The sequence below is a fragment of the Mus caroli genome, unplaced genomic scaffold (assembly GCF_978045245.1).
Source record: "Mus caroli unplaced genomic scaffold, Mus_caroli_1 scaffold_16, whole genome shotgun sequence".
Taxonomy (NCBI): Eukaryota; Metazoa; Chordata; class Mammalia; order Rodentia; family Muridae; genus Mus; species Mus caroli.
This window is the reverse complement of record NW_028227271.1, coordinates 65,938,798-65,962,266: the sequence shown is the minus strand read 5'-3', so window position 1 is coordinate 65,962,266 and position 23,469 is coordinate 65,938,798. Positions and strand designations below refer to the sequence as shown.

Genomic DNA, 23,469 nt, shown 5'->3' with positions numbered 1-23,469 from the left:
CTTTCCTCCCGCCCTCGGGGCGGGTCTAGCCTCGCCACCCAGGGCGGGCTGCAGCTTGTGGCCCAGGGCAGCGGGCTTCCAAGGCGCCCAGCTACCCCGCGGGGTGGCATTGGCCCTCCCTTCTCCCTCGGCCTCGTGACTTCTGGTAAAGGCCCCGTTAGTCCCCACCCACCTCCCACCACCGCCCTCCGCCGGAGCCGGACTGGTGAGGACCGCGCCTCCCCGGGAGGCTGTGCTCTCCCCCGCCCCTGGCAGCAAGCTGCGCTTCGGAAACTGTTGACTCAGAGGGTGGCCTGGCGGCCAGCGTCTGATGTCAGCCTGGAGCCCGGCCGCGCCGGGGAAGCCAAGGAGATGCACGGTGCGGGTGCGGGCGCCCGGCCCGGTGGGCGCCGTAGGGACGGCGCTGCAGCGAAGCTGGCGGGCTGCGGCTGCCGGGGCGCCCGTGACTCACGATGCGTCACGGAGCAGATGCCCGCAGCGGCTCGAGGCTCCGGGCTGCTGCTGACTCATCAGAAAGCTGTGCGCGGCCCGGGTGGCTTTGGGGCGCCCGGAGCCGGAAAACCCCCATGAAAAGGCTGGGGCGCGGGCGGGCACTGCAGCGGGAAGCCGCATGGCTGGCAGCTGCTGGAGCCACCTGCAGCGCAGCCTTCTGCGAGCGACCGAGACACACACAGAGACAGACGGACAGAACTGTTCCTAGGTGTCCACTGGCTGGGATGTTACCCAAGGTCGCTGGTGTTCGCTCCCCTGTCTTTAGACGTGAAGGTCTGTTTGGGAAGAGCAGAGCATCTGTCAGCAGCACACCGGGGACTGGATCCGTGCCTTCCTGGCCTCACTCTTACCCTAACCCTCTCTAGGGAAGCTACACTGCGGCTGTGGACACCACTTGCTGGCTCAGAGCCTGGCTCCAGATCTTTCCTGTCAATGATGGCTGGCCACAAGGCCCTGTGGCACTCAGGAAATGCAGCCAGGGGTCATAGAATTCTCAGAAAAGGGTGTGGATCTGGAGGGATTGTCTGTGTGGTGTCCACCCTGTCCTAAACTGGGACAAATGCTCTAAAGATACTTGAGGCTCCTCTGTGCAAGGCTTTCCACCCCAGGTAGGGCAATACTGCAAGATGAAATAGGATTTCACAGGCATGCACATATAGGATAACCTGCACCCAGAGTAGTCATGGGAAGGGGCGGAGGTCTGTATGGAACACAGTCGCAGAAACCCTAGTGGGCTGGCGTTAGGATGGGGGCTTTGGTAGAAATGTTGTGGACAGGTGGAGGAAAGGCATTCCAGACACCTAAACGCCCTGGGAAACGGGAGGGTAAATTTTAGAATCAGCAAGCAGTCCCTTTTGCTCGGAACCTCAGAGCATTAGCTGCTCCAGCCTAGCAGCACAGATGTGGCACTTAGAATCACCACGGTGCCCCAGGAGGACCTGGAGCAGACTCCAGTCTGCCCACTGCCCCTGGCAGGTAGTCACGTGCATTCCCAGATGGGTCCCTTCCAAGAATCCCACGCCCTGCTCAGTCACAGCTGCAGGAACCTCAGCTTTGGATGTCTTTTTATGACTTGGCGCCGAATGCAGATTGCAGATCGATCCTTTTTAGTCCATACTTCACATTCTTTTCCTGTTCTGTCCTTCGGTCACTGTACTGACCTACACCATCAGTTCTCAACTGACAGAACTTTGGAATTATTTAGAGGTGCTTTGGAAACTGTACAGGTGTAGCATGAGACTTCCCTCCTGGAAATGTGGTCTCATGGACCCACTGATTGAGGTGAGTCCCGGTGTCAGCCGGGAACTTAGAGCTGGATCTCCTGGCCTTCGGAGTCCTCATCTCTGGTAAGATGGTATGGGAGCTAGGAGGCCGACAGGAACATTTGGACTCCCCGTGACTTATGTCTTTGCGAGGCATGTGCCCTGCTGCTGAGGCCAAAGGTTCTAACAGGAAGGCACCTAAGATAGCCTTTCTGGCGGTGATAAACTGTGAACCTCCCTGGGGGGTTAACCCCCTATGACAATGGCAGTCAAGTCACACCCCCATGCATACTTAGGCACCAGGTACAGAGGGTGGGGGCTGGGAATCTTGCGGTAAATTCTCCATCAGTGTTCAGCACAGGGTTGGACAATTTTACCTTGATCCTGATTTACTAGTAACTTTGAAATTTTAGGGAGACTCCCAATCTGGGCAAGAGGCTTCCCCGAGTTTACCCCCACTTCCTGTCCACTGGGCTAAAGATATCACCGTCGTATTTAAATGTGGCTTAATTAGGCTGCTCTGCTGCAAGGCAGAGGACACTGGTTACTAAGTGTGAAGGCTCAAGCACTATAGGAAGAACTGCTTGACATAAATATTGAAAGAACTCATGGTCTGCAAACGGAGAAAGTTCCTCATGTGCCCCAGATCTGGTCACAACCAAGCAGTGTGGTTTCCGTTTGTCAGCTTAAGAAACAGGCCCTAGGAGGGCACTAACCCTAGGAGGGCAGCAAATGGGCAAGCTGGAACTGGGACCAGCCAGTATTAAGACAAACAGGACAACTCAGTGACCTTTGGCTCTAAGGTCTTGGGACTTATTGCTTTGCTGGTTATAGGTCCCTAATCCTAAGGGGTTTGGTGTTGAACTCAAGAAAGACTGTGATTGATTGAAAAGCAGCAACCCCACAGTAGAATTTGTTTTTTCCCTGAGGGTGTGAGAGAGGTAGGGAGGGTAGAGGGCAAGCGAACTGTCAAGGTCCTTAGGGGAATGCCTTGTTAGAGCTAGACTTCCTTGGAAACTGATGGTAGGCATTCTGGCAATTGCAAGCCCCCACCCTGGCCTCGCCCCGGGACGGAAAGCCTCTCTGTGTTTGGATTTGCAGGTCGGGGTAGATGGATGGGCGGGATAGTCCAGGTTCTCAAATTGTAGATTAGGAAATTGAGGGACTCAGCCCCCACCGTCAGATTTACTGCAATGCATGAAGTCCATCTAGTCCAGTGCAATAATTCTTACTCGTCTAGTGACTGTGGGCAGGACCTGTGGCCTGGCCCCCATCCCAGGCAAGGCTCTGAAGCGGGAAGAGGAACTAAAGGCTCGTTCTTGGAGAATGCACGCGGGTACGCAGAGCCGGGAGCTGGGGCGCCCGTTTCCCTTTCCCCTCCCCGAGGAACGCGAACTGCCCCAGGTGCCCCAAAGCTCAACCTCCCCCGCCCGTCCCTGGCGCGCCCTGAGTCTCTGCGGTCACGTCTCCCCATCCGGCTCCAAAGTGCGAGCCAGCTGCAGCCCGGCCAGCGGGTGGGAAGGCTGCGCCGGGGGCAGGCACGGGAGTGGTCCCCAGCCCTGCCTTGCCCCAGTCGGCAGGGGCGAGGTCGCCGGGAGGCAGGCAACGCCCCAGCAGGGCGCTCCTGGGGCACCAGGGCGGGGAGGGGCGGGGCTGGGGAAGCCTCCAGGCCGCGCCCCCGAGCGCCGCGGGGCCCCTGTTGCTGGGGAGAAAAGCGCGTCCAGCCCCGCCCCGAGCCCGCGGGCGCAGCGCCCTCTGCTGGTAAGGCCTCGGAACTACGCAGATACCCTGTCGACCTAAACTGGGGTGAAGGGTCCCCATCATCTTAGGGAAAAAGGAAGAAAATAACTAGATTAAAAAATGAGCCGTGCGTGTTACAGGACATTTTGAAAGGTGACGAAGTTATGCCTATTTTTTTTTCTAGAAAAAGCTCTCTGCAAATTTATATGTGTTTGTTTTTATACAGGGTCTTATATAGCCCAGGCTGGCCTTGAACTCTGGATCCTCCTTGCCTGAGCATCTGAGTGCTGTGATTGCAGGTATTTGCCATCGGACACTCCTAGATGATTGGTTTAGGAAAAATCCAGAGACGTTTTTAGTCATGTGGATGCTCAAAAAACATTTGTTTCTATAGAAATAGGATCAAGACTTACCCAGCTAGAATCACCATTTTTTTAATTTTAGTATTTATTTATTTATTTATTTATTTATTTATTTATTTATTTATTGTTACCATACTAATGTTTCCTATGTGGTTCCCTGGTTGTGAGCACCTACAAAGCTGACAGTAAAATGGCCCACTGGCCAGCCAGGTTGACTAGAATCTGAGGTGAATGAGGATGGAGTACTGTTCATAGTGACCTACAGATGTCCTTCTCACAGCACTTTCTGGGACAATACCCTGTAATCAAACACGCCCCATTTCTACAGTAGAATGTATGACTGTTCACACTGAGTAGGACAAATACGTGCCAGCAACCAGCTGCATGTCAGTTCAGGGCAGATGGGTTTTTATAATAAAGAAGTCTTTTTTGTTTTCCAGAGTGTTTTTGGGGTCTGGACCTGCACTAACTTCCATGCCAACGGAGAGGCAGATGGGGTGAGCAAGGCTTCCCCCAGCCCCGGCTGTTCAGCTTGCCTCTCGTGGTCTAGTGCTGGGCAGTTTGGTTGGAGTTTGGGAGTGTGGACAGACTGCCTTCTCCACTCCCAGTTTGCCACTTTAAGGCCAGTAGACCAACCTAGGTTTCCTGGCCTCCTGGATTCCCTTCAGGACTAACCTTGGCACTGGAACGCTTGCATGGACTTTTGAAGGAAAGCAGTGGTGTGACTTACTGACTGCTGGCTTGGGCAGAGCCTTCCAGCCCAGTCCCAACTTGGCTTTGCCACATGCAGCTAAAACATCCCATATCTCCTATAATAGGTTTTACCACTTCGTTCTCATATGCAGCCAGCAAGAATGGCGATATCTCAAATTGTTCAGGAGCCTCTGGGGCTTACCCAGCTCACCCCACTCCCCCATCCCCGGCTCTGGGATTTTCATTCAGTTAATCTTATGACTTCTCTGTGAGTCTGTGTGCCTTTCCTATCCACTCAAGGCGCCCTCTGCATTTAAATACCTTACATTACTCGACATATGTTTTTTTTCTCAGTCACCCTTGTTAGATATCATCGATACCTTACCCATCCTTAAAACTTGCAAGAGTTTGACAGGTATGTCTGATCCTGTGTGCTAAGCCAAATGATGTCTTACCTCTTTAGATGCCTGCACATCTTCAATGCTTCCTCAGCACACTCAAAGGTTGGAATTATAGCATATCTGCAATGAAATCTCTGTATAAAGGGTAAGTAGGATGTCTGAAAGCCCCTGTCATTCCAAACAAGTGCCATTCTGGCTGGGAATCCTGCAGTTAAGGAGATGCTGTGCAGGGAGGAGGGGTGTACCAAAGAGCCCACCACACCCATCACATGCCTCAATTGTCTCCTCAAAAGGGTGCGACTGGGGGTTAGATGGCTCAGTAGTTAAGCACACACCGCTCTGGCAGGGGAATCCCAGCTCAGCCCCATCACTGAAGCCAGGTGGCTCAGAACTACTTGCAACCGAAGTGCCAGGGAATCCAACTTCTGGCCCTCACAGGTACCGCATGCACCAAGCCATGCCCAGATGCACATAAACTCACACAATTAAAAATAAGGGGTTGGTGGGGGGGGTGAGAGGTGATGGGGTGAAGAACTCTGGGAGAGGGGGGGACTGGGAAAGGGATCAATGTAAATAAAAAGATTTAATAACAAAAATTGAAAGTAATTAAAACACAAATAAAAATCAATCTTTATAAAGAGTAACACTGGGTATGGCAGCATGGTAGAACGCATTACTTTATTCAACTCTGTAAGATGCAATTGTTCCCTACCAGCCACTCTACCTTCATGTCCTAAGGCCCTGCCTCCTGCCTCCCCAAGTCTGAGGAGCTCCAGGCAGGAAGCTGGCTCTATACATCCTACCAGTGTGAAGGAAGAGCAGAGCTAGGCTTCAGGTTCCCAGCATCTGATAGACTCTGCACCAACATAAGCCAGCAGCTGCCTCTCCATGAGCCACATTGGCTGCTGGGAAGGCCCTGGGCTTGGGTGAACAATCTCTACCCCAGGACATTTTCTTGTAGGGGAGAAATGTCCATAGCCTACTATCGGAGGACAGTTGCCTTTCCCCAACACAGCATACACAGAGATTTAATCTTCATTACGTGCTCTGTTCTATCATTGATAACCCTGTCAAACATTTGCTCAGGTGGAAAAGAGGCTCACAAGTGTCCAGTCTGGCTTCCTGTCAACAATTTTCTTTAGGAATTCTGACTCAACACAAATCTTGCCATATTTGCTTTCGAGTGACCCACTCTGCCTGCCTTTCTATTATTCTAGCTCTGTATAAACCCAGCTTGCATACCAGTCTAAGTCATTTGCATCTGCCAGAGCCTTTTCTACCTTGTAAAGCACGTGACCTACCTTTGGACTCAACAAAGCCACTAACGGCTCCACACAGTCCTCAAGGTCCCTGCTGAGTTAAATTGCTTTTAAAGATTACATTCCTTTATGCCACAGTGCATGTGAGGGGTCAGAGGATGCGCTACTGGGGTTGGTTTTCTCTCTACCATGTAAGTCAAGGAGATCAAGTTCAGGCCAAGATTGGTGGCTAGTGCCTTCACCTGCCGAGCCATCCACTGCACCAGCTTGTACATTCTTTAATTCTCTTATGAAAACAGTCCTACCAGGACCAGTGACTGGCCAAATCCCAGTCACTACTTGATGAGGATGTAGTCCCCACAGTAAATCCTGTCCTTCCTCTAGTGTGTCCAGTCCCTGATATTCATGGGGACTTCAGTTTGTGACAACCAAGTGTCTGTATGTTTGTGTTGGGTTACTTTCTGTTGCTGTGACAACACACTATGACCAGGACAGCTTGAAGAAGAAGAAGAAGAAGAGTGCATTGGGACAGACTTTTCCAGAGACAAACATGGTGACTGGAGCTGGAAACCTAAGAGAGGTCACAATGTCAACTATAAGCACAAAGCAGGAAGTGTAAACGGGAAGTAGGGTGAGGCTATGTCCTCTCAAAACCCAACCCCAGTGACACACTTCCGCCAGCAAGGACACACCTTCTAAACCTTCCCTAAGAGCACCAGTAACTGGAGCCAGGTGTTCAAATGCTTCAGTCAGTTTTCATTCAAACCACAAGAGCCCACGTGAGCCAGCCCATCAAAGACAAAGTAATCCCCCCTCAGCTTGACTTGAATAGTTTTACATAGGTTCTTCATCAGCTCCATGCTCAGACTGATGCCATCCACTCCCAGGTCCTACAGCCCTACTAACTATGAGAGGGTCTTTCACATTTGCTCAAACTCCTTCCTGCTGGGCAGCGCAAGTCTTTAACCCCAGCACTATCTACTGGGGGAAGCAGAGATAGGTGGATCTCTGTGAGTTCAAGGCCAGCATTGTCTGTCTGCAGAGTTACAAAATAAAGACCCAGTCTCAACAAAATAAAATAAAAATAAAAAGCTTTCCTAAAGTGTCACCCCTGGTTGTCATAGATTCCTGTACTGGTCTGCTATGCAAGTCCCGTCTGCACACCGAGAGCTTGGCCTGAGTGAGGGCCTACCTTTTCTTCTCAGTTCTTCCCATAGGTTAAGATTTTGGATACCAAGGAGGACTGCTTAGCACAGCTCTAATTTGTTTCCACCCCCCAATCCTAAGAACCCCCAAGGATAAAAGCATCGCACCGACACCTCCAGCTCAGCCTCCTTTCCCTTGCCAGTCCAGAGGCTAGTGCAGGCAATAGCATCTGCACTCCCACAGCAAAGGCCCCAACACAGATGCCACACCTGCTTATAATCTGCTCCCATACATACGAGCTACAGATGCTGCAAAATGATCTCTAGCACGTCAGCCACTTGGGGGCACCCTGGGCTCATGTGGCAGACCTCCATTTATCAAGGTGGTGTCACTCCGTGCCACATAGAAGATGGTCACCATGCCCCCTACCCCCCTCAGCGTGCACAGCTCCATCCTTGGATTGCTATGCTTCCCTTGCATGTTTTAAGGTTGCCCAAAGCATCTTTCCCTCTGTTATGCCCTTGTTTAGGTGCCCTGTTTGGGTTCTAGGGACACATCAACAGTTGTCTATTCATCCTGGGTGCAGCACTAACAGACCAAATAAACCTATCCATGTCTGGCATGGTGAGCCAGTGTATTTCCTGGTTATAAGGAATGTAGGTAACTGGTTACTTATGGGAGATGGGTCATTGATAAATAGCACGTCTAAGCCAGCAACTGCTAGCTGCTACTTTACTCTTGAGGTGTGAAGATGCCCATGGGGTTCTGGCATGGCGTGGGGTCCTAGAACTGTAAGGGCAAGGAGGGAGTAAAGGGCAAACACATGGACACACAGACAAGCTGGGATTGGGTGGACTGGGCTGATGGATAGACTGAAGGATCCTGGAGGCTCAAGGTGTTTATCATACTCAGTGGCATGCAACTGAATAAGGAGCTACTTTACTCAGACAAACGAGGCAGGGCTTTATAGGTTATATATAGCTGAATAGACTATAGACAGCTAAACCAGGAGGCAGGTATGGCTAATCTCAGTGGGAGTAGTCTCTGTAGGGGAACAGTTGTTCAGGCTTGTGAACGTGGTGGGGGTAGGTGGGTGGGTGACTACAGTGACTGTTTTCTGCATAGTCAGCATTTGCACTTGGACCAGAGGAAGACTTTGGGGAAGTCCTTGGGTCTGAGACATAGGTCCTTGACCTAGCTTTGCCACGTCAAGCAGTATATATACATCCACTAAGGACTTCACGAGTTCCCTCTAGGGGATGTCTTCATGTACCCTTTGATGTGTCCTCATTTTTCTCTATTTCATGGAGAGAATGTTTGTGCCCAGCCTTGTGAGGGGTTTGTGTAAAGGCCAAAAGCCATGTGGTGCAAGCACATCTCTCTACATAACACTTCAGTGGCCAGGGTCTATGATTTCTTACATAGAGCATGAGAAGCAAGCAATTCAGGCTGCTAAGGTCATGTGTGGCACAGCTCCTCATAGCAAAGTCTGTGAGGCCTCGGCCAACTTCTGTACTAGTCAGGGTTCTCTAGAGTCACAGAACTTACGGGTAGTTAGTCTCTATATAGTAAAGGAATTTGTTGACTTAACAGTCTGCAGTCCAACTTCCAACATTGTCCAGGCTGACTTACTCCTCCTTCTAGCACTCCCACTAAACCCGTTCTCTTCTGTTATTTGTAGCAGCAATGGAGGCCATTAGTCACCTACTGTGCTACACAAACTAGAAACTCCCTCCTTGTAGCTCCTCCTTCACCTTCCTTACTTAGCTCTAAAGCAGTCCTTTCTCTGCCTCCCATCTGATCCCAACAGAAGAGCCTAGCCAGGCTCCCCAGACTCCCAGTCTACAGAACCACAAGGCAGCTCTGAAACACACCAACCCCCATTTTAGTTAACACTGGGCGTCCATGATGAGAATGGATCCATAGGCCTGTCTGTTGGAATGCTTCGTTAGTTACCAGTTGGTGGAACTGTCTGGGAAGGACTATGTATGTCCTTGTTGAAGGTGTGTCACTAGGGATGGGCTTTCAAGTCTCAGAAGTACCATTCTCATTTGCCTTCTCAGATGTGAGCGCTCAGCTACTGCTCCAATGCCACGCCTGCCTGTCTGCTGCCATGCTCCCTGCCATCATGGATGTGGACTCTATCCCTCGGCAATGGTGAGCACCAAATTAGAGGCTTTTAAGTTGTCTTGCTCATGGTGTTTTTGTTCCGGCAATGGAACAGTCTCTAAGACAGGATTGCTGAGTCCTTAATGATGCTTGCGAGTCTACACACAACAGGGCTTCAGCACACACAGTGCTCTTTCAGTGAATTCTCCCTTAACCTTACTCTGGGTCTTCATTCACATCTCAGTGCAATTGCTAATTTCCCAGAAAAAGCTCCTGGTCCCAGTCAGCATATGTGCTGCTTGTCAAAGACAGTATCATGTAGCTAAGGCTGGCCCTAACTATGTAGTAAAGGGTCCCCTTCAACTTCTCATCCTCCAGCTTTGGCCTCTTTGGGTTCCAAGTATGCATCATAGCACAGGATTTATGTGCCTTGGAGGCTAAGCACAGAGATTTGCACATGCTAATTGAGCACTCTTCCACGGAGCATAGTTCTAGTCTCACCTAAAAGAATTTTTTTTTTTTTTTTTTGGACAGAGTGTCCCATTGCCTGCTAGCCCTGAACCAGGAGAGGATAGAGAAAAGGTAGTACATTGCACTCAACCACTCAAAGTAAGTGGAGGATGTGGCTCAGTGCTTGGCCCAGCATGCACAACTCCCTGGGAATATTTAAAAAGCTGCAGCCTATGTCCTCTACTTCAGAAAGACAGTAGATTAGAAGAGTCTTATCAGAGACTACACAGGGAGCAGGTGGTATTAAGACTACGAGAAAGTGGGCAGGGCAAAGAAAACTCTGGGGACAGGAAAGAGGAATATGGTAAGAGAGAAATCAGACCTAAGAGGCAAGTGAGTGGGTTCCGTGTGTGTGTGTGTGTGTGTGTGTGTGTGTGTGTGCGCGCGCGCCTATAGGCCCAGTTATGCAATAAGCCTAGGTAGGCAGGATGGCCTAGGCCCACGAGTTCAAGGCCAGCCTGGGCAACATAAAAAGAGACCTTCTAAAAAAAGATTTAAAAAAAAAATATTTCAAGACAAGGTTTCTCTGTGTAGGCCTGGCTCTCCTGGAACTCAAATCTGCCTGCCTCTGCCTCTCAGTGCTGGGACTAAATATATATGTCACCATGTCTGGCTTGAGAAACCCTTTAAATGGTAGACTGCCTTACAGAGTATAGTATAATGGGAAATTCACAGGCAAATGTGGATCACCAAAAGAACAAATCATCTTGGGAAGGAGGACAGAGAGGCATACCTCACCTTGATGAAGCTATATTTATATGTGAGAAAGCTGCTTGGGAGAAACAAACATCTAAAGTTTGGGAAACAGACTAAATGCTGTCAGACTTGGTCTCCTGTAAACCCTGCTGATTTGCCTGCGCCACCAAAGTCAATGGACTTCTCCCCAGTCCCACAGTCTGTCCACAGTGTCTGTCTGTCTGCACTCATCAGCCAGCACCCTTTCCCCCAAGGAACAATGCCAGCTATTTCTTGCTTTGCAAGCCTCCACCCCAACCCCCGACCCCAGAACCCACATGTCAGGCCTTTGCTTACATTGTCTCAGACTCTGACACCTTCCCACACTTCTCCTGTGGCTCAGTACAGCCGAGTTCCCAGCGAGCTCTCGGGTTAAAGGGAAACCTTTGTTTACAATTTACTTTTGGAGTGTGCTTTTCCCGATGCAGAGGAAAGTGAGACCATAATCTTCCTGCCCCTGACACTCCACATGGAACAAACCAAAGGATGGGAGGCAGGGCAGTTAGTAAAACAACTTTACAAAGTACCTGTAAGGCATGGGACTAGGTGCTGTACCCAATGTGGTCTGGGAGCGCCATCTAGCGGAATTATCAGCTGCCGCTACCTAAATATCCCTTTGAGCCCCAGGGCCAGGCCCTAGTAGTCACCTACAACAGGATCTCTGCATGCACATTTTTGGGGGTTGGGGGGGAGAAGACCTGGCTGTCCTGGAATCTGTAGAACAGGCTAGCCACCTGCTTCTGCCTCCTGAATGTGGGATTAAAGGTGTCTACTGCCACGCCCAGCTTGTTTTGTATATACCTTTTAAAGGCCACCCCTCGCTTACTAGTTTACTACTTACTTGTTCACTCTTGCTTCCTGTTGACATTCTATGTTAGCTATGATTGGGTTGGGAATGGCTATGTAGCCCAGGCTGGTCCCCCGAGGACAGAGGTTACCTTTATGCCCTTACCTAGTTCTACCTTACATGATTTGGCGGTCAAAGACAACTAAAAATTAGCTACTTCAATTCACTGTGAGCCACATCCTTCCACAAAGGTTAACCCACCACCCACTACATGGCAGTTACTACTCTTTCCTATTGTTTTTATGCGTGGAGACCAGGGTTTCTCTGGGCAGCTCTAGCTGTCCTAGAACTCACTGTGTAGACTAGGCTGACCTCAATCCCCACAATTTAAAGCTACAACCGAGTATTTGTATATTTAAAAGCCCTGCATGTATTGCCTATGTGGCGCCAGATGTTAGCACTGAGTGTATGCATCCACCTTGAGAAGTGTCTCACTACCTGGGCCTTGCTCTTTAATGTAGGCTGCACCACAGTAGGCCTCTGACATCCATTTGAGGTGGACTTCCATGACCCAGAGACCCCCCCCTCCCAAAGTGTCTGGACCTCCATAGACAGGAAAGGAAGCAGGTCCCTTAACTGCACAGCTGGCACTGCCCTGTCTCTACCTGGCAAGCCCAAGTTTGTGGAATGGGAAAAAACATTCATAGCAGGGGTGCTCTACTGACAGTGGCAAACCTTCAGCCCGACCAGTCCTCTTATCCTGCTGGGCCTCAAGAATGCTGCCAGATGGTCCATTGTGGGTAACAGCAGACTTCACAATAATGACATTGTTCACCAATTAATTTGCCAGGGCAGATCCCCCCCCCCCCAGTTGACAAGTCATACTTCTGGCTGTTACCCATTAAGATACAAGGATTATCAGCTATCTGAAAAACATCTAATGGGCAACTTACTGAACCCAAGTATGTTTAAGGGGGTGGGGCTTGAAATTTAGAGCTGACGCCACAGGCTTGGTGGAAGCAGAGAAGTGTGGCTTAGCTGAACATCTTGCCATACTGAGGCCTTCTAAAGGGACATCAAGTGTATGCAGCACCGGTTGTTTTCTCTGTGGCTAGGAATTACATGCACAGCATTTTATACTGCATGCATCCCACCACACACGGGCACTGTCACGGGCACTGTCTTCTTGTAAAAGGGTAGTTTGGTTATAGCACAGGCTGGATGTCTTCTAGTCTGGCTTTTCCAGGAATTTCTTCAAAGGAACTCATTAAACTGGTTGAGAATAGCCATCTTCAAAGCTACTTTTCAAACAAACCAAAACAGAAGGAAGTACACATCTTCTGTTATCTCACTCAGGAGGCTGAAACTAAGATGTGACTACACATGTGTGAGCTACACAGTGGTTTTCAGGCCAGCTTGGGCTACCATGTCAAACAAACACCAACCACCCAAAATCTAGCCAAGAGCTTTTAATTCCTGGACAGGTTCACCCTCACTCTGAAAGCTGCACTGCAAACTCATGCAACACACTCCCTAACAATACATAGCCAAATGACTGTAATTTCAGATAATACTTCCAAGTTAATGTTAAATCAGCGATTTGGCAGCAATGTACAGTAGGCCAGAGCAATAAGGAAGAGTATATACACGATGACTTCTGTCATTTCAACCATTTGTCAGACAAAGTGACTACAATCCCCAGTGACCGGGAACCTCAGCAACTGTTAGATCCCATTAGGTCCTATGCATAGTGTTATCAGTCTAGAAGGGTTAGATGTCTGGCCTCTGCTAGAATAGTTCAGTGCCAGAAGCAAGGTTAGAAGCAGACAGGATGAAGAACGTCTACCTCTAATTTTAAATCCCAGCCTATAAACTACCCTAAACAACACTGTCTAAACCTACTGTATTCTGGGAAGAATGGAATTCCTATCATGCCACCCAGTAACAAACAACTGAGGATGGAGTTTCATTTCAACAGACCAAACCGTTTAGTAATTATGTTCTTTTTAAAAAAAAAAAAAAAAACTAAATAGCATCAACATCCAATACAACTAGCAGACTCAACATCACCCAGGTTTTAGAAGGCGGTCCCATGAATATCCATTCATGAAAGCTTCATTGTGCTAGGCAATTCCCAGATCACTTTACTTTTAACAGATTCTGAAAGAACGTGGGCAATATACACAAAATCAATTCATAAAATTTCACGTCTATTTCATGATAGAAGCCATCAAAGTAAAGCATGAGGAATAAAAACATTTTATCTGTGTATTCAGAATCACACACAAGTTACCTTTACAGTTCAATTTACTATATATAGAAATCATTTGGGTTTTATATCTGCAATTAAATTTGAACTGAGATTACAATATCATATAAAAAGATTTTACATTAATTACCCTTAAGCATACCAAATTGAAATACATAGGTTTGACTTTAGATTTATGGCAAAAAGTCTTCAAATACAATACAGACATTCTTAAGTTTACCTATCATTCACATGTGAGATTAGCAATTTTGGGCTGTGTTACATACAACCACTCTCCTATGCAGATGGCAAAACTGATATGCCACAAAGACCAAGCCTATACAGTCAAGCCAAGGACTCAAGTTGTACCACCCTTTAAGTTTTGGCATTTCTGGACCACAACAATGCATATGGTAGCTTGAAATTTTGCATAAAACCCCGTATTATACCTTGGAAAAAAGTCCAAGGACAACTAGATGACAATGGACTGGGGTCCTTAGTTAGTCTCATTATTAATAGAACCCATGATATTCAAGTGGGCAATATTCAAATCAAAAATATTAAGCACCTACTGGTTTGATTTGAAATTAGAGATTCATGATCAATTTCTTTCCACCTTGAAATCAAGGTGTAAGATCCAGCTCTTCAAGTGCATCCCACACTTTATGTAGCACAGGCAGAATCTTCTGTCCATTGGCACCAAAGTGAAGTCACGTTTCCTCTTGGAGGACAGGAATTCCACTTGTGAACATAGAGTAAGTTAGGAAAAGTGACCCCTGTAAGTTGTCTCATTACTACTGTGATTCTGAGACTTAGGACTAACACACTAGCAGTGAACAAAGCCAAAATTCCTGGCAACAGTGTCAGGTTAGTGATGCTAAATCCTCCCCACCTCCACCAAGCTTTAGTAGGAAGGAAGAATTACTAAGCTTGAACGAATGGGAAATAACAAGAAACTAGGTTAAGGGACTAGGTTTAAACCAATATCAACAACAACAACAAAATTCCAATTTGATACTATTACAAGTGAGAAAGTGTGCTTCACCACCCCAAAGCCCTCTGGGTATAAATGTCTGTGCGAAGGAAGGGGCATCAGGATGCTGGAAACAGACAGACATAGCCCTTCTTTAAGGTTAGGGTTCTGCAGCCCTCTGCAGTCTCTTACCCCCTTCCCACCAAGTTTTCAGTGTTTAATAAAATCTTTTCTATCAGCCAAAAGATTTGTGATTCAAAGATTTACTAAGGTACTCTATGCATCCTATCTATACAGAAACACCTATTATTATTACAATTGGTTTATGCAGGATTAACATTTTTTGGTGTTAAAATTGTTAAACATCATGCTTACTGCACATCAACTCTCCATAATAAATCTCAACTTCACAATGATTACCAAACACGTTTACTTAAATTACTAATTAAATAACTAAAAAGTATATTGAGGCAAACCAAACTTAAAAGGGCTATAAAGAAACTAACCCTCAAAACAGACCACACACAACTAGTTCAAAACTACCTTTGCTAGCTAGCCCCATTCCCAAAGTTTTAGCCTGAAAAAACAGTAAAATCTACACAAAGTTTTATTGCAATCATACAAGGGTTACATTAGGTCAAATACAACAAATACTATGATGCAATTTTACATTTATTAAACTACAGTTCAAAAGCACAAATTTACACATCCTAAATACACTAAACATATCTAATGAAGTCACACTGGTCTTCCACTCACATGTGATATATCTGGGTGAAAGACATCAACTTTACAAGACTTTTAACAGGAATCCTTATTATAAAAACTGTGTACTTGTATGTAAACGATTTGATGGGGAACCCAGTTAATGGGCTTCCATCTCCACTAAGTCATCCATTTTGTTGCATATTTTATTTTAAACGCTTAAGGGGTGGGTCGAACTGGTATGTTTAAATCTGGATACATTATCTAAGTCCCCTATTACCCCAATGAATTATAGATGAAAGCTGATTTTGTCTGGTCCCAAATAGCTATTACTATGAATTTGTTTCCAAGAAATTAACAGAATTAAAGATTGATTTCCCCCCCCACACTGGAATGTAGACCAGACAAGCTTAACCTGCGACTTCAGATCTAAAGAAGCGTTAATGCCTGTTTAAGCTTCAGTGGAAAAGCTGTCTTCTTGGCTCAGCTGAATACAAGAGGGTGCAAAGAAGAAGTTTTTCATCATTGCATCTGAAGTAATTCCAGCATCTTGCATCTCATACCTGTATTTGTGAAGAAATAAGCAAAACTCAGAATTTAAATACTTTTAATACTTTAATCACACAAATACAATGAAACAGGTAGTTTCAGTCTTCCAGTCCCCCCTAAAACATTGACTATTTTGGGGGCCAGAGAGATGGCTGGTAAAAACTTATAAGCCTGATAGATAATAAATTTAATCTCTGAAACCCATGTTAGAAAGAGTTTTGTGGCCTGGAGGAATGCCTCATTGGTTTAGAGTACACACTGACTGGAGTTTGACTTCCTACAACCATTAGGTAAGGCAGGGCAGCCTGGAATTATTCCAGTTCCTGGGAATCTGACTTCTGTGTGGGAATAGTACTCATTCTTCACACAGTCATACACAAGGATAAACTAAAAATGGGGAGGGGGAAGAGGATCTACTAGGGGACAGGAGGTGTTAGTGCTTGTGTGCCAGGCCAGCAGTCATCCTCTGGTATCTTCAATTGCTCTCCAACTCATTTTTTTGGAGACAGGATCTCTTATCCTGAGCCTAAAACTCAAACATTGGCAAGACAGCCAGCTCCAGGGGTCCACCCATTTCTGCCCTTTTTCTTACCACTCAATTCCATACCAGGGTCACCCCAATTCAGCTGCCTGTGTGGCAGCCATCTCCACAGCCCTAAGACTTATCTACTTTTATTAAAAAGGCTGAAGAAACTTAAGAAGGAACTATCGCTGAGTGTGATGATAGCACATGCCGTTAATTCCAGTAGACTTAATCCTGAAAGGACAGCTGTGTCTCGGGGGTGTGTGTTTGCCACCCCCCCCCCCGACAGCCAAGATGATATATGTAGAGACCCTGTCTCAAACAAAACAAAGGGAAACTATTACCTTTCTCTGTCATGCTGTGAAATTTACATGCAATGCTCACTTGAATGTTTTTTCCTTAGTACGTTAAGTTACGCATCTGTTTGTTATATAAGGTACCAGCAAATCTAAACTGTCACTCATATATCTCAACTGCTTTTCAATAAAATCACCTTACCAATCACTGAATGACATCATGAAATAAATAGCTGGCCTTTGAAAATCATTAAAAGCAGATGGTTCGTGGAAAGAATCTGCTCCCATGTTATCAAAGATAAGCCAATCTCCCACATTCAGCTCAGGAAGAAGACAGCTTTCCACAATTTGATCAAGCTCATCACAGGATGGACCCCAAAGGCTGCTTGTAAACAGAGGCTCATCTTCCTTGTACTTCTGTAGAAAAAGAAAATCTGTCAAATTCTTTAAGGTATTTGAGTAGATGAGTAAAAAGCAGGTTCAGTTTATCAACGATCAGGCATAAGTCTCAATTATCATCAACTCCACAACAAGAAAATAAACTGAAAAGACCAGAACATGAATCCTAGGAAAACCACTCAAAACAAAAAAACATGCTGAATATAACAGACAAGGTGTAAGGAGGTAGAGATTCATGACAGTTGAATTCAGGACCTTGTACATAATGAGAATGGACTCTGACCTCTATTCAAGTCCCTACAGATAAAAAGAAAAATTTCAGTTACATTTCTCTGTATGTATATTTGTAAGGTGTATGGTATGTATATGTGTTTGCTTAGGCATGCATGACTGCATGAATGAAGATCAGTGGACAACTTGCATGGATCAGTTCTCTTTTGTTGCCATGTAGACCCTATGGCTTAGTGCCTTACCCACTCAGCCACCCAGCAGGCTTGGTTTTTTGGTTTGTTTTGAAACTGCCAAAAACATTTTGGAAAAACAAACTTGCCTTGTGAACCTCTGGAATGGTATTTAAGTCCTCAGAAAGCTTACTCGCAAAAGAACCATAAACACCATCATTCATGTAATACACGAAGGCTGGCTCATCACTCCCATTTTTTTCTACTGAAATAAATAAAAGATGAATTTAAAACAACAACAAATGAGCACACCTTACTCGATACACAGGAATCCTACTCTCAATAGAATCAACACTCCCTTCTTGGGTTTTAAATTCTCCCCACCAGGAAAACAAGTCAGGGCTCCATGGAGAAAATGACTCAATCCAGTACTGAGACTGGGAAAGAACAATGGGCCCCAAACACCTTGATGTACCAGAAGATAAAGCATACAGAGGCCTATTGTTGTGGTCCACATCTACAGTCCCAACATATCACACAGACAGAAACTTAGCTACACAGTGACTTCCTAGCTAGCCTGTACTTCAAGAGTAAGACCTGGTTTCTAAATAAACAAGAGCAAAACCCAGGGGCCTGGGAAGATGCCTCACAGTTAAGAGGACCCAAAGTTCAACTTCTATTACCCTTGTCGTCGAGCAGATCACAACTGCCTCGAACTCCAGCACCAAGGGATCCCACACCTCTAACCTGTTAGCACTTATACTCATTTTCACAAGTATACATAAAGATTCAAAAATCTTAAAACAAACCCCATAATACAAAACTTGTCAAGTACCCATTGCCCAAGCCCAAATATAACAACCACCAATATTAGAACAGACTATTATGTGTTTCCTAATTTGGTAAGAATATTCCAAAACTCTAGTGGAATTCCTGAACCCCACCCCACCAAGATGAAGAATCAACTCAAATCAAAACAGCCTACTCTTCAAAACTATCAAAGTAAACAATGCAAAGGAGAAAAAACCCCCAGGCAATGGGGTCCTGGACTGAATTCTAAGGAAAAAGGGAAATCAGAAAAGAACAGTAGTGAGAAAGCCAACTTTTCTTTTTTTTTTTTTTTAAGATTTATTTATTTATTATATGTAAGTACACTGTAGCTGTCTTCAGACACTCCAGAAGAGGGTGCCAGATCTCTTTGTGGATGGTTGTGAGCCACCATGTGGTTGCTGGGATTTGAACTCTGGACCTTTGGAAGAGCAGTCGGGTGCTCTTACCCACTGAGCCATCTCTCCAGCCCCGAAAGCCAACTTTTCTATGGAAGATTATTCCATAATGAAAATTATAATTGATTTTATTAATGTAAGCCATTATTTCTACAATGACACAGGCCAATTTCTGTTGGTTTGACTTGAGGGTAGATTTGAAGAATTTTTCTGGCACTCTAGTAAAGTAAGAGGTAGATTCTCCACCCAGTACAAGAGGAATGTAACAAAACCACAATAAAAAAAGCTTTTAAAAAAACCACAAGGTGGTGTAGTTGTATCTAAAACATGAGGTATAAACTTTATAACTTACTTACCTCCAGAGGAAAATTTATCATTTTCAACAACTTTCTTAGCAATAATGTTGACTGCAAGTGTAAATGCAGAAGAGACATAGTAGCTTCCAGGTTCTGAAATTATCTGAATGCCAGATCCTTCAGGGAAGTAAATATCCAACAGAGGACTGATAACATGATTAACCTATGAGATTCAAATTATAGATTTAAATTTCAGTACTGGATTATAGAATGCTAGGTTGAAAAGCTACTAAAAGTTCCCCAAGAAAACTATTCCAACCAAGCAGGGATTTTCAAGTAAGCAAGCTTTTACTGTTATTTGGTAACAGTCACAACAGCATTAATTAAAAAAAAAAAAAAATCAATTCTAATACTGTACTCAATTGGTACAAACAGAAAAGTAAAATTTCAATTGGTCCCTTCTAGACATCACAGAATAGAGACAGGAGTGATATGCATCTTGCTATTGTAGTCACTAAGTTGGGGGTTCATGTGTGACAGACATATAATACAAAAAATACAATTCAAAACAATACATTTTATGAGCTATGGGTGTAGCTCAGTAGCTGAATATTTGCCTAGATTATGAGAGTGAATTTGGTGCTTAGCACGTCAGCAAATCAACGTGTGGCTTTGTGATTTGGTAGTGCTCATATTAGTTCAAAGTAACTATGCCTAGTTTCCTGTTTATTTTCTTAGAACTTTGAAGACAGATATGTTAGAGGCCTTAGTTTATGCTCATATTAAAATTCTGATCTAGGTAAACACCATGTAGCAAAGAAAGCAGATTATCCCAATATAGTCAACCCCTGAAAAAAAATTTACCTCTTCCAACTGAATTTCAGTTCCTGTGAAGCCTCCACCGATGTCTAACATGTTCATTGTAAAGCCAAACTCTCCCTAGAGACCAAAAAAAACCTCAGTTTTTCAAATTGCAATGTGTATAAAAACAATAAAAAAATCTCATCTTCTTAGGTAAATATTTCTGACTTTTAGTAATAACAATAACTTTGATTCTCTTTTTAAATTTTTTTTGTTTCTTATTCTATGACAAGCTGTACACTTTTTCCCCAGACAGTCTTTATGTAGGCTGGCCTCAAACTTATCTTCTCGCCTCAGCTTTCTCAGTACTCAAGTTACTAGCACATGTCTGCTATCAAAACTCAGCTTCTTTGATTCTTACTATCAGGAAGAGATTAAATGTTATGGATTTATTTTATCTCCTTGATCTTGCCTGTGCTTTCTTTTAAGACATTAAATTTCTACTTCATCCTTTTGCCCACTGAAACTATTATTGTATGGAAGCTTTAATCTTTCTAGTATAAAAATCAAAAAGCCAGGTGTGGTGACCTACATCTTTAATCCCAGGACTGGGAGGCATAGGTGGGCAGTTCTCTGAGTTTGAGGCCAGCCAAGGCTACCCAGACAAACTCTGCTTGGAAAAACATAAAATAAACAAATGAATAAAATGATAAAAATCGGGTATGCAGGATTGCAGGACTAGAAATATGGCTCAGTGGTTAAGAGCCCTTGCTGCTTGCAGAGGACCTGCGTTCAGTTCTCAACTTTACAGCAGTTCCAGGAGCTGACCTCTGTGGGCACCAGGTATAAAACACGGTGCACATACATGCATGCAAGCAAAACATATATAAAAAATCTAAAAAAAACCCTTTTCAAATTATGTGTGTACTATACTAATTTTAGGCAACAATTAGTTCATACTAGTTAAAAACTATTCTGAAATGAATTAATACTCTGGTTGAAAACAGGAGAATAATTAAAGAACTTACAGCCATGTCAAACACACATCGAGCATCAGACAGGGCATGTACATATACTTGATATTCTTTGCAAGCACTTGAAACATGAAATCTGAAAGAAATAAGGTAGTAATTGAAAGAAGCATGGCTTTGAAGCACTTTCAGTAATTCCTTTCAATTATCACTCAGTATGACGATACTATTGAGTATACTTCTTAACTTTACCAAATATTTGGTACAAGAGTGTCTAATCCCAGCACTCGGGAGGCAGAGGCAGGTGGATTGGTGGATTCGAGGCCAGCCTGGTCTACAAAGTGAGTTCCAGGACAGCCAGGGCTATACAGAGAAACCCTGTCTTGAAAAACCAAAACCAAAAACAAACAAACAAACAAACAGTGTAACTCTAAACAAAAGTGCATTTTAGTAAGTCAGGCATCAATTACTAAAGCATGCTAGGTTTTTTTTTTTCCTGAACTTGACATAAACTCAAGTTACCTAGGAAAGGGAACCTCACGTGAGAAATTGCCTTCATCAGATTGGTCTATGCGCATATCTGTGGGGCACAATTCTTTTAATTGATATGGGAGAGCCAAGCCTAGTATAAATAATGTCACTTATATGGACCATGTAAGGTAGGCTGAGCAAGCCACAGAGAGAAAGCCAGGAGACATTGGTCTGTGGTCTCTGCTTCAGTTCCTCTATACAGGTTCTTGCCTTGAGTCCCTATTTCAGCTTTCCTTGATGGACCTATAAGCCAAAAACCCTTTCCTTCCCAACTGATAGCAACAGAAAGTTAACACAGAACAGTCATAGTTCACGGATTAAAATATGACTTACTTTTATGTATGTAACAAAGTAACAAGCACCATCACACAAATGGCATCACAACGCCTTCATCTGAACCCTGAATCATCTGACTAATAGAGTTCTAGAGAGCAAGGTCCTGTCCTAAACAAATCAAACCAAACCAAATCAATATACATGAGTGCTCTATCTTCATGTACACCAGAAGAGGGCATCAAATCACATTAAGATGGTTGAGAGCCACCATGTGGTTGCTGCGAATTGAACTCAGAAGCTCTGAAAGAACAGCCAGTCCTCTTACCCGCTGAGCCATCTCTCCAGCACCAAACCATCCAACTGTGTCTTGGTTTCTTCACATGGATGGATGGATGGATGGATGGATGGATGGATGGATGGATGGATGGATGGAAGGAAGGAAGGAAGGAAGGAAGGAAGGAAGGAAGATAAAGCCTACAGCCCCCACCCTGCTTTTGGAGACAAGACCTCATGTAGATAGAGCTGGCCTTAAACTCATAATCCTCATCTCTAATCCCTGAATGCTGGGATTATAGGCATCACCATACTTAGCTCCAAAGTCTGACTTACTGAAGTGCCATTGAGAGATTAAGAGACAAAAACAAAACAAAAACGCAAACAAAAACAACAAAAAAACATTAGAAACATCAAAATGATCTGTACAATTTATAGGTTGAACATCATCTTAAAAAGCATTAGAATTTGGAGGAATTTCCTGTCATTCAAATGATGATGGTGACACACACAATGCAGCAACACTCCCAACACGTGGGAAGTAAGGCAGACTCAGGTTCAGTCCAACCAGAACCACACAGTGAGACTGTTTAAAACAACAAAGAAAATCCATAAGAGGGAAGACAGTGTGGGAGATGGGTATGTAGTATAGCTTGATAAAGCAAAGGCTTGAGTTCAATGCCTAGCACTGCAAAATCAAAACCAACAGATTTAATTATCCTGTATTACTTTGTGGCTCTAATATGTAACCTTACTTATAACAGTGTAATTCAGGAAGCAGAGGCAGGTGGATCTTTCTGCGTTTGAGGATACCCTGATCTACACAGCTGCAGAGCTAACTCCAAGACCACATAGAGAGACCCTATCTAACAACAACAACAAAAGAAACATGTTTTTTATTCTTTTCTGTGCTAAAAAAACATTATACTCACTTAACCCCAATTATTTGGACATCAAGTTCCTTGGCACATTCCAAAAGATGCCTACAATTCTTCAGTGTAGTGCCAAACTTCATGTTACCATCTTCACCTCCAATATTCTCTTCTGTTGCAATATGTAGTAAGACCCTAAGAGAAGGGGAAGATGATTGGGGCAGAGTTGGTTTACATCATCATCAGCACATGTGAAGCCTGAAGACTGTAGGAAGGATGTTGATTATGTTGCCAGTATTCCCAAATCCAGCGATGGATGAATCAAGTGAACCTAATGAAAAACAATCCTGTATAGAGAAAAAACTAGCAATTAGGGCCTAAGGCATGAAGCTTGCAAGGATGGGATTATGGAAAATGCAGCAAGTTAAAAACTCTGTTGTGGCAGCATGAGTATCAGTTGGGCTCTGGAATGAAAGATGACATTACTTCCAAATGAAGTCCATCAGTCCATGAATCTACCAAAATTCAACAGCAATGCCATCAATGTCTTTCAATAAAATAGTAATAAGGGCCTTTAAAATTACCAAAGTTCCTTGAGTTTTCTAGTGAGCCAAAGAAGCCAATCCTTGCCTG

General features: G+C 44.8%; 1 protein-coding gene and 1 long non-coding RNA gene across 8 annotated transcripts in view; one reads left to right on the top strand and one right to left on the bottom strand.

Moving 5' to 3' along the window:
* The first annotated feature begins 253 nt into the window (after window positions 1-253).
* LOC147000783 (uncharacterized) lies at window positions 254-23,001 on the top strand. Of its 5 annotated transcripts, none has more exons than XR_015045620.1 (7): window positions 254-1,773; window positions 2,995-3,090; window positions 3,721-3,793; window positions 4,297-4,353; window positions 5,013-5,095; window positions 9,419-9,512; window positions 22,729-23,001. It is a non-coding gene; the product is annotated as an uncharacterized LOC147000783 (long non-coding RNA). The 5 variants fall into 5 exon arrangements; XR_015045621.1 differs by lacking the exon at window positions 22,729-23,001 and adding an exon at window positions 9,999-11,161; XR_015045622.1 differs by lacking the exon at window positions 2,995-3,090.
* The window catches only part of Azin1 (antizyme inhibitor 1), a 31,541-nt gene continuing 21,757 nt past the window's right edge, over window positions 13,686-23,469 (bottom strand). For 2 of the 3 annotated variants that reach the window (XM_029469718.2, XM_021183382.3), the window contains 7 exons: window positions 22,897-23,031; window positions 20,942-21,023; window positions 19,977-20,051; window positions 19,173-19,335; window positions 17,740-17,855; window positions 16,993-17,207; window positions 13,686-15,985 (listed from right to left, as the gene is read on the bottom strand). In XM_029469718.2, coding sequence (XP_029325578.1) covers window positions 15,874-15,985; window positions 16,993-17,207; window positions 17,740-17,855; window positions 19,173-19,335; window positions 19,977-20,051; window positions 20,942-21,023; window positions 22,897-23,031 — 898 coding nt within the window. In that variant the 3' untranslated portion in view covers window positions 13,686-15,873. The remainder of the gene's footprint in view (window positions 15,986-16,992; window positions 17,208-17,739; window positions 17,856-19,172; window positions 19,336-19,976; window positions 20,052-20,941; window positions 21,024-22,896; window positions 23,032-23,469) is intronic. The other variant, XM_021183385.3, reaches the window with a different exon arrangement.